Raw genomic sequence first — 11,722 nt, forward strand, 5'->3', positions numbered from 1 at the left:
ATGTCCAGAACAGCAAATTGCTTTCCTTCAGTGTGTGTTTTAATAAAAATCGATTTTTATGAGAACTTTCAAGTTGAATTATGAAAAAGTGTGATGGGGAAAAAAGGACCACTAGCCATGAAGTCTGAAGTCCCTGGGTTTGGGTGCCCTTTCTGCAATTGCTGGATGTTGTCACCTTGGACATTTTACTTCTTTGGGCCCCACCAGTTCCCTCTTCTGTAAAATTTGGATGCTGGACTAGAAGGAATTCTGAACCTTTTTTTCTGTTATAGGAAAGCCTGTGGACCCCTTCTCAGAATCCAGGTTTTATATGCACAAAATAAAACACATGGAATTACAAAGCAAATTGGAATGCAGTTTTCAGAATATTAAAAAAACAAAACAAAACAGTTCACTCACCGGGTTAAAAATCTCTGTACTACGTGGTCCCTGAAATTCCTTCCAGCTCTTAAGAATGCTGTAATCTCTCCTCTCTCCCTTGAGCCCATTTGAACCAAAAAACACCCAAGATCCCAAATTCAAAATTCACTGTAGGATGAGACTTCACCTAGGATCAGGGCTGTAGCATAAACAGCTCCCCAGTCAAGTGTCTTGGGCTGTACTACTGCCTCATCACACTTCCGTTCAGATATGGGATCGGTCCATTTGAATCTTCATTTAAGAAAAGACTCTGATTCTCTGTAAAAATCATGGTTTTCTTTTTGGTGATATTGAGCCCTGCTATATTGCCTGTCCCCCACCCCCACCTCAAAAGAGCAGCAATCACATTAATGGTGTTGTTTTGATGAGTATAAACAAACATCTAGTTAGACAATGAAGACTTTCAGTACTGACAGTAGTGCAGAGGGATTGAGTTGTGAGGGGCCCGAGAAACCAGCCAGTTCAGCCACCCCCTCATTTTATAGGTGAGGAAACTATGGTCTGGAGAGATGGGGTGGGGGACGATTTGGCTATATGCCCTTGTCATTGCAGCACACAGAACGTAAGGAGATGATCACTGATTTTACTCTTTAGAGACAAACTCATTTGTGAGAGACTGATTTATTTGAATAGACTTGGGTTTGCATTGTATTTATAACTGAGTCCAAAGTATGCTCCCACAGCAAATGAAGATAGATGTGAATATTTAAATGGAAGTCATTTTTCATTATGTTCTTTTTTGGTTGTTTTGCAGGTAATCCTAATAGAATTCCTACCAAAGTATCCCATATTCCGACCTGACTAAAGCATCATAATGTGATCACTTTCACATTTCCTGTCATTTTTCTACCCTTAGTGCCTTGTTAGATGATTTTGGAAAGGATATGGTCTATTTTGTTGTGTTCAGAATGTTATAATGCTAGCTAGAATAGTCTCCTTACTCAGTTAATTTTGTTCATTTAAGAAGAAAGCAATTTGCACATTTTTCCCCCTGTTAAATGAGGTTTGTGTTTTGCACTCAGAGTTTTTAACGTAAACAATAGTTTCCACTAAGGATCTAACATCAGTGCTGATTTAAAACACAGAGCTTGTTCTGAGCATGCTGCCTTTTCATTTGTATAGCCCTTGTCTCTTTCTCAATATGTTTCATTTGTCTAGGACATTCTTTCAAAGCACCGTGTTCCAGTAAACCCTTACAGATAAGCTTTTGGAAACTAGAGCTCATTTTACTCTACCCTGCTTGCAAAGGGCATGCAATCAGTAGTACTGGTTTGGTCCTGCACTTTGCAAAATCATCACCTATGTTAGTGAGTCAGCTCCTTAAGCCCTAACTTAGGACTTGTAAATATTGCCTCCTTGCTTAATCTAAACTGTGATATGCCATGTTTCCAGAATGTAAAACTGCTTTTACTGTGTTGTCAATGAGTCTGCAGAGATTTGTAAACTATGAAAGACATTTGGAAGCATCCTCTTGATTGTACAGACATGTATACGCCAGCGTATGGCCAAGCCATAACAAATTATCTTGGAATTGTTCAGCTGTCAATCTAAGTTGTCTTTTGTAACAAGTAGACTTAAAATGTATAACTCAACTGATGTTCTGCACTGTTCCTGAAACAAAAACCTTAGTTGGGAAAGGTTGGACTACCTGTTTAAACACACACACACACACACACACACACACACACACACACACACACACACGCACACGCTCACCTGTGCCATCGAGGACATTTTGCAGCCCCTTCTAGCTTGCTTTTTTTCCCCACACAAATTTCCCTTCCCCAAATGACCTCAGCCACACCCCTCCCTCTGTTTCTCTCTGTCTCTCTGTCTGTCTGTCTCTCTCCCTCCTTCCCTCCTTCTCCCCCACCCCTGCGTTTCCCCTACCATGAAAAGAAGAAAACAAAATCCTGAGCCCTTCCCTATATATGCAGTGTCTCATACCAGTGTCTCAGGGAGTTGGGAAGACACCATTGTCAGCCACTGACCCCTCCTCTTTGGACTTTGGGTGCTCTGCTTAGCCTCAAATGGAGAAGCTACAGTTTTAAGATTAGGCAGTAGCTGTCCCAAATCCTTGTTTAAGGGCATTTATTCAAACTGTCTCAAACGAGAAATTAGAAAATAGTTTTCAACATTTGGATAATAGCGGTAATTCGAGGCATGTATTTAGCTGGAACTTTTTGTAGCTTCTGCATTCTCCATGTTAGGGTACCTGGTTGGGCTGTACTTGGGTCACCGTTAAGTGTGAGAGGAAGGAACCCTGTTCCCTAACTCTTCTGAAATTTAAAAATGAATGCACAGTGATAAGGAATGAACATCTAGAATTGAACAGCATTATTTGGTCCATGAGGTTCATAATGGCCACTAGGAACCCTTTTGGCACACTTTCTATTAGAGACCATCAAAGGCCAAGATTTTTGCATCCAGCTGTTGTTATATTACATATATTTTGTTCAGACACCCTCTTGCCTTTCAGCTCTATTCTCTTACCTCCCCCTCAAAAAAGCAAAAAGCAAAACAAAAAATATACTTATGTGTGCCTGCTAATAATTACATGTTTGCCTACTGCAAGATCAGAGGTTCATTTGCCAAGATAGTAAGGTGGACACCTCTGAAAATTCACCTAACATGTTTTGTTTCCCTACGGAGGTTAGGGGAAATTATATCTGTGGTTTCATTTCCAACCAGCATCATCCAAATGACGCTTTTTTTGGACTGTGACATTTGAATACCAAAAATTGGTTTCCAGTCTGTGTGTGAAATGTCTGGTTCTCATTAATATGCTATTAATTAATTAAATAATTAGTTAATTATATTTTATTAATTAATATAATATTAATAGGTGTTGAGTGTTACCCCCACAATTCTCATTTTCCTTGAGGAATTGAAATTTGGTCAGTCCCTTTGGCTGTCATTTTTTTTTTATAAAACCTCTCCCCCCTTGGTTTTGTCTGAAGAATGACAGCAAGTTGGGAATTGTTTCCATGAAACATGAAACACATCAGTGTAGATAACCAGAGTGAGGGAAGCCTGTTACAAGGAAAGGGGGAGTGCGGGGTGCAGAGTCTTGTACTAGCACATAGAGTTAATTGTAAAAAAAGGACTTTGATAGCTTTATCAAAGTATTTCTAATGCTGCTGTTCATTATGTTAGAATTGACTCATGGGCTTATCTCATTTTCTTAAGTTATCCAGACACTACCCTCCCAGTTTTTTTTCTCTCTCTTATTTTTGTGTTTGCTTATCTTTTAAAATGATCTTTCTTTAGAAGAGTCAGTCAAAAAGTTAGATGTAGTCGACCATTTGGGGGATTTGGTTTTCTTTTTAATGACATTGTCATGATGGCTTATTGATTGATGACACCAGAGTGCTATAGCTGCCCGTTGCTCCTCCAGAGTGAGTTGGAACCCAGTTCTCATTGATTCTACCAGTATCTATCCTTTGAGCTTGTCACATGTTTTGTGAAATGTGGGGCCAGATTGAGGGAATTCCAAAGGAACTGCCTGCTCACACAGCTAGCTGCTCTTTTCACAAAACAGTGTGAGGAGAAGGGACAAAGTAATGTTTGGTTTGGCCAAGAGGCTGCATGATATTTGTCCTTCCCCAAGCTCATCTTTCCTACCTTCTCTTCTTGCCTTTTTATCACATTTCTTTCTTTCATAAACCTCTCTCTCCTTTCTTCCTTGGACACCCCCTTCCCCACTTTGAAACAGTACTTGAGCCTACACACTATGTGTGCTTCTCTAATCAATGAGACTCATGTCTTCATGGACAGTGAGGGTAGGATGGATGGATGTCCTTGCCCATCCCTCCCTCCCCCAGCCCTGGGTGGACTGTTTGGTATACCTAATTACGTTTCAGTTTTTGTAGAAGAAAAACCATCTGTATGGTTCTGCTAACCAAAACAGAGAAACATTCATTCATTCATTCAGCTGTTACAGTTCTTCTGGTCAGGACTCAGGAGTCAGGGGTGCTTTGTTTCTCCCATCTTCCCCTCCCTGTGCTAGATTAGGATTGCAACCATAAGAGACTGCTAGCAGAGATATTAAAGGTATTGTTGGAGAAGGGCCTTGTCTATCTTGAGTAAAGATATTAGGCTAAAGTTGGGGGCAGGGGAAGAAGCAAAATGAATTGGTCAATAGGACTATATATATAAATAAGCTAAAAAAATCACTCACCTCAGATAGCTATAAACCAGCTGACTAGATTATTCTTTTCTTGTTTAAGGTCTGTTCTTTGGGATGTTTTTTTGAGGGGAAAATTCAATCATATGGTGAATATTAGTGTCAGAAAATATTGGCAGTTCACTAATATTTGCCCTCCACTCAAGGGAGTTTCATTTTTCAATGTTTCCCCATAAACCAGTGTTCAGGCTAATTCTTGAGCATGGAAAAATGGCATTCTAGTTCCCATCAGAAGAAAGGGGGAAATCAAGCCTTGTATGAGTGACCTCTGACAAGTCACTTGTGGACACATCACCCATCTTCAAGCAATAACTCCCACCATTGTTAGTTGTTAGTTGATCAACAATCTTTACCATTTCTACTGAGCCGTATTTGAAATCTTTTTTTTGTTTGTTTTTAACGTCTGAAGGGTATTTTTTTCCCTTAATGAAAAAGGCTGTAAGATTTGTAAGTTTCTGAAAATAGTTTTTATTTTTCCCAGTCCTTAACACTTTTATTTTGTTTACAAGTGAAAAAAAACCAGTTTAAAAAGAGTAGCCCTCACTACTTGAGCTTAAAATAATAAAAGCGTGTTGTCTTGAGATTTTACTGTATTAACCTGCCTGGGCCAGGTCAGGGAGGCAGGACTTTACTCCCAGCTGGTTAATTGGACCACTTTGACCCATGGGGCTATTTTTTAATTCATTTAAGTTTCAGATACGAAACTTGCCTGAAGGAGGGCCTCTGATAGCCTGGCAGGCAGGTGCCTTTTGGCCTTTATCAAGGACTGTGCGCAGTTTGGATGGATTGTAAGGCTTCATCTCCACAGAGAAGGGAGCAACTGGTTGGGATCTGTGCTCTGCAAATGAAAGGGAAGGAAGTTTTTAGATTTTTCTCTCTAGTTTTCTGCCTCCTGACTCTGAGCATGCATTTTCTGTTTTGTGGGTTCTAGTCCCCCAGATCATGGGAAGTTTGAGAGTGGAACATTTCGTACTGAATTCTTAGCCTAGAGGAAGAACAGTAAGAACCACTACCACCACCGAGGTCCTCCCTAATTCTGCCACCCATAGCTTAAATTATCAATGCTTCCCTTTTAGTAGCCACTGAGCAGATGGATATTTGGTGATCAACTAAGTTACAGTGACTGCTGCACATTTAGATCCCCAAGACCCGAGGAAGCCAAAGTTTCTCTCCATCCCCTTACTTCCCTTCCCCTTAACCTAGGCTCCTCCCTAGTGGTAAGCACTAATACCTCTTCTGGAGGGGCCTCATCACCAGGGAGAGGCTAAGGCCCTGAGGGACTCTGGCTCCTTGAGTCTTTGGGATCTGAATGCACAGCTGCCAATTGCTATCCAGGCAAGAATCCTAACTATGATGACAGGGGCAGATGGAGGTGGGAGGGAAGCCCCATTTTGACATTTTAAAGGGTAAGAATTTCACATCTTGGCATCTGGCTCACTTTTTCAAAGAGCCACACCCTGCAGATCTATGGGAATGGGATGGATGCTATGGAGACATGGAAAGTCAAGTGGTTTAGAAATCCAAATGCAAGTCATTCCTGGCCCAATTCAGGGCTCTGCTGAGTTCTCTCCAACAAGTGGCTTAATTCCTCTGTACCTCATGTCCTTGTAGGATAATAAATTCGGACCTACCTCACAGGGGAGTTGAGGCTCATTTCATACGTTAGTGTTCTGGATGACTACTGACAGACATGCACGCTGTTGTGCATGTTTTGGAAGTGATTCCTTTAGATTCAGCTTTGGTTTATTAGTTGAACCACATAAGATGAATACCACAGCTTAGCTTAGGGTAGTTCTTAGGTTCTCTATGTCTGTGGCTTTCTACCTGTTAGACAAACACTTGTGGTTTGGGAGTTCCCCCGGAAGATTAGATTTCACATACTCTTCTGGGTCCATATTATCCTTTCCCTTCTTGTTAGACTTGGTTTGATGACAGAAACACCCTTCGATTTTAAAGGGAGTTCTCTCCCTCTTTCTGCAGGTTGTAAGTGTTGTCTCACATGACAAACTTTTGGTCTGTTTTTGCCGCACTGGGGATATATTGCAGCTTCAGGTTAGCATTTGCTTCTGCTCGAGTCAGAAATAATTAAATGGACTTCATTTAGTGTATGTACAAAGTACTGCAGATGTTGAGAATGTTATGCTATTTTGCTCCAGCATGGGACTTTGAATTCCCAAATATCATCAACTAAGGTCAGTTCAGCTTGAGAACTTAATATAAACAGCAACTTCAAGCAATAATGTCTCGAATGTTATTTGTGTTCTCATCCTTTTGGTTTATTTGGTAAAAAATATTTCAAACTTGATTTTATTTGTCACCTCCCCAATAATTCATGTAGTGTTTTCAACTAGATGAAACTTTTAAACTAATTATCAATGTTTTCAATGAAGTGTAATCTCCAAGGTCAGTTGGCACTCCCTAGTTATTTGCCAAATAAGAGGCATCAGAGGATTCCAACATGTTTCCTGGAACACTGACGAAGAGCAAGGCTAAAGAGCCAGAGAGGAGCCATTTCACAAGGCACTTGGTTGAATTGGCCGCTCTTTCCCTTTTGTGGCAGAGGACTCTTGTTGGAACAGCTTTACCAGGGGAGAATGATAATCGTTTTGAACCAAACCAAGAATTCTCCTGGATCTTCAAATGTTATGTAACCTGTCAAATGCTCTTTTTCGCTCCTGTAGAATGTAGTAACCCTTTCCTCCCAGAAGAACTCTTCTTATGTATCTGTGCCAAAACTGAAGAAACATGCTTTTATGAAACTTTCAGTGCTGCTTTTGTCTTTGTTCATTTGTCAGATGTAAAATTGATTATCTCAGGATTGCAAAATTAAAGTCAAGTGCAAACCAATGAGAGTCATTTTAATGCCTTTTGGGGAGGGCTTCTTTCCCTCCCCTCTGTACTAATCCTTACAAAGTAGATACTCAAGGTGCTCTTCTCCAACTTTATTTTGGCTCATCATCAATCCCCTGTGAGTCCGTGACGGATTACTGCCTGATGTTGGCTCTTAGGTATTTTGAGTTGTGTATGTGCTTTGAAACTCCTCCAAGAAGGGAGGTGATTTCAGATGACTTTGCTCTTGACCCAGAACACTACCTCTTCGCTGTGGAATTGAAAAAGGAAGAGAAGTAACCAGGTGTAACTAGACCTAGTTCAACATAAGACTCACATGCTAGTGCTTTATTGAAAAAAGGGGGAATCTGCTCTTCTAGAGAGCCTGGTGCTCCACAGTGGGTGTATGAAGTCAGGGATTAACAGCATCTACTTGACTTACCACTCAACCTGACTGAACATGTCAAAACAGTATTAGGCAAATAAATCATCATCTGGACTTTTTTTTGACCCATCAGCAATGTGAAAGACACAGCATACTGAATGAATGACCCAGTAGTTAGGGTTCCCCAGCATCTTTGGAAATTGAACTGAACTAATATTCTAAAGGCTCTTCTAGCACCAGTGTTCCATGTACACAGTGAGTCTAATGTAACCACAGCTTGGTTAATGCCAACCCATTAATAGAGATTTATAAGCTTTGGGTGCTATGGACACCATTTATCAGGAGCCCTTCTTCCCACTCCCAGTTGGTTTGGGGATTAGGGATGGGGGGTGGCTGCAGCACATAGTGGAAACCTTGTGGAAATAGAGCATTTAATTCCATTCACATTCTCTTTTTGGGGAAACAAGCCTAGCCCCTGCACACCCTCCGCACTATGTATTGTACACATTTACTTCTAAACAGAGCTTCCTTCCATGGAGGTCTAGTAAACATTCTATAATGACATTCTACAGGTAGCCTGAATTCCAGCCCTGTCCAGATCCTCTCCCTCTGCTAGGTGTCTCTGTCACAATTATTTCAATCAATATCTCAGTTTTGTGCTGGCAGAAAAGAGGGCCAATTTGTCTTTCCATTGAACCTCTCCCCCCACCCCCCAGGAGCCCAGGCCTGAAAGCTGTTACCATTGGCTTGGGTCTTTAAGAATAAGAAGGGCCTTTGATCTGTTCTAGGCACTGAGTCACAGCTGGAACTGGAAGGGAGGTTGAGTGCATTTGATTGCAAGGTAACTAGAATGTTTTACTGCTGGGCTGATGTGACTCCTCAGAACAGTCATTTCCTGAGAGTTATTTGTTACTGCACCAGAAAGGAGGAACAGGGTGGAGATCTCCCCATTGGAAAGAGCTGGTACAATCATGTGAACCCCTGGGGTCTGACTCCGTGATCAGCAGGCTCCTCAAAAACCAGCCCATCTTTCCCCTCCTTAGGCTAGGCATTCATTTCACTTTGAGATAATGTCTGCTCAGTGGGCCCTGATAAAACAGATGGGTTTCAAAATGACCTTGACGCCATGATTGGGCAGTGCTTTGTTCTAGTAAGATTACTCCTGATTTATAAAGGCATGGTTGGTTTCTTCAACAAATACATCTTAGGATTTAGAGGTGGAAGGTACTTTAAAAATCATCTAGGCTAATATCCTCGATGGACAGATGAGGGAACCAAGTTAGAGGACAGGGAAAGGCCTTAGATCATAGCAAACACCTATTCAACCACTTGTACCCTACTTCACAGGATTGAAAAGTACAACAGGAACATAGCCCCTGCCCTTCCATCTCCTCCAGTCCATCCTTTAACACCTAGCTCCAGTGCTACTCCCCCTTCCTTTCCTAGCTCCTTGCCTCTAGTCCCCGTGAGTCCTCCCAGCCAAACACAGCGCTTTCTGTGACCTGTTGATGCCATTAGCAGACTACATTGAATTATAGCTGCTTCTCTATGCTCCTTAAAGTCAGGGATCATGTATTATGATTAGAACCAAAGAATATTCATGCCAGAAGGGACTGGAGAATCTCTAGTGCAGGGGTGAAGAACCTGCAGCATTCAGTTTGACTGAATCCAAACTTCAAAGAACAAATGTCCTTAATAAGAGGCTTTATTCTATCAAACTTGGACTCAGTCAGAGGGCCACACTTGAGGAACTAGAGCACCACAGGTGGCCTAGAGGTCACAGGTTCCCCATCCTGGCACACAGTCAAAGACCAAAGATGGAGCCTTTAAGATCAATGTGGGCTGACCTTAGACAAGAAACTCTGAAGGTCCTTTCTTGCTTTAAAGTTCTGTGACAGATGTCAGACTTGCTACCCTTTGGGCCTTCCATAGAGTCCAGAGGCAGGGGAGGTCTTTCCAGAGATTTCCCCACCTCTGCTCTAGTCCAAGCTCATCCAGCTAATAAGTGATGGACCTGGTGGGATTTGAAGTGAGATCTCTGGATTTTAAAGCGAATGCCCTTTCATCACTCAACAGAAATGACCCTCTCCAAAGTAACTGGTTATCTCCTAATTGCCAAACTCTTTTCTCAGTCTTCATCTTTTTTGACGTCTCTGTAGCATTTGGCACTGTTCACTCTTGGTGACTTCATTAGCTCCCATAGGTTCAATTATCATCTCTGTGCAAATGACTTCTAGATTTCTATATCCAGGCCTACTCCTTCTCCGAAGCTCCACACTTACACCACCTGTTGGACATTTCAAACTGGATATCCCCAAAGCATCTATGAACTCAATATATCCCTAATAGAACTCATTCACTCCTGAACTTCCTTATTTCTGTCAAGGGTACAATTATCCTTCCAGTCACCTGGGTTCACAAACTTGTCATGGAGATCTTGATTCTAAACCCCCCTCATATCCAATGAGTTTCCAAATTTTGTTGACTCTTAACTCCATTACATTTCTAGCTTCTGACCTTTTCTCTCCATGGTGGCCAGAACCCTGATAAGATTCAAAACCTTATCACCTTTTGCCTAGACTATTGCACCATCCTTACTGATTTCCTTGTCCCCAATTTCTTCTCTATCCAGTCTATCTTCCATGCAGTTGCCAAAGTGATATTCCAAAAGCACAGGCTGCCAAGTCACTCCCATGCTCAAGCAGCTTCAATGACTCCCAATTGCTTCTAATTAAATACCCACTCCTTAGACATATAAAGACAAACCTGACTCCAGCCTTTCAAGGCTTATTTACATGTTACCCTCTTTCAAGAACTCTACCCTTCAGCCAAACCAACCTGCTAGCTGTTTCTCATACACAGTATTCTATCTCCCATCTCCATAAATTTTCATGGTCTGTCTTCTATACGTGGAAAGTATTTTCTCACCACCTTTCACCTGGACTATTGCAATAGCCTTCTGGTTATCTTCCTTGTCTCAAGTATTTCTTCACTCCAATCCATTCTCCCCATAGCTATATAATTGATCTTCCTAAAGCAAAAGTTTGATCATGTCACCCTTCCCCCCAACTCGAGAAATAATAAATAAATTTAATGCCTCCCTTGTACCTTCAGAATCCAATATGAAATCCTCTTTGGCATTCAACTTCCTTCAGAATCTGGCCCCTTCTACCTTTCCAGCCTCTTTACACCTTCTTCCTCTCCACTACTCTGTGATCTAGTCACACTGGATTATGGCTGTTCCTCACTCAGAACACATCATCTCTCATGTCTAGAATACTCTCTCCCTCCTCACTTCTGCCTTCTTACTTCCTTGGCTTTCTTCGTATCCCAGTTAAAATCTCACCTTCTATAGGAAGTCTTTCCCAATCTGTCTTAATTCTAGTGCCTTTCCCTTGTTGTTGTTGTTGAGTAGGTTCAGTTGTGTCTGATTCTGTGACCCCCGTTTGGGGTTTTCCTGGCAAAGATATTAGAGTGGTTCACTATTTCCTTCTCCAGCTCATTTGACAGATGAGGAAACTGAGGCAAACAAGGTGCAGTGACTTGCCCAGGGTCACACAGCTAGTCAGTGTCTGAGGCCAAATTTGAACTCAGATGAGTCTTCCTGACTCCAGGCCTGGCACCCTGTGCCACCTAGTTGCCCCTTCCCTCTGTTAATTCCAAATTGTCCTGTCTATATGTTGTTTGCATGGTTATTTGCTTGTTATCTCCCTGAGAACAGAGACTGTCTTTTGGCTTTCTTTGTATCCTCCACACTTAGCACAGGGCCTAGCACATGCTTGGTGATGTGCCAACCTCTACCTCTTAGAATCCCTAGCTTCCTTCAAAGCTTAGCTCCAGCTTACAAGGGACCATTCCTGCTTCCCCCAGGTGTCAGTGAATACACAGAATCATGGGATTGT

At 41.8% G+C, this 11,722-nt stretch overlaps 1 protein-coding gene across 2 annotated transcripts in view; it reads left to right on the top strand.

Moving 5' to 3' along the window:
* The window catches only part of CHIC1 (cysteine rich hydrophobic domain 1), a 47,151-nt gene extending 39,698 nt beyond the window's left edge, over positions 1-7,453 (top strand). Inside the window, exon 6 of one of the 2 annotated variants that reach the window (XM_072626686.1) lies at positions 273-7,453. In XM_072626686.1, the coding sequence (XP_072482787.1) occupies positions 273-323 (51 nt within the window). In that variant the 3' untranslated portion in view covers positions 324-7,453. The remainder of the gene's footprint in view (positions 1-272) is intronic. The other variant, XM_072626685.1, reaches the window with a different exon arrangement.
* Positions 7,454-11,722: the final 4,269 nt, after the last annotated feature.

The sequence above is a fragment of the Notamacropus eugenii genome, chromosome X (assembly GCF_028372415.1).
Source record: "Notamacropus eugenii isolate mMacEug1 chromosome X, mMacEug1.pri_v2, whole genome shotgun sequence".
Taxonomy (NCBI): Eukaryota; Metazoa; Chordata; class Mammalia; order Diprotodontia; family Macropodidae; genus Notamacropus; species Notamacropus eugenii.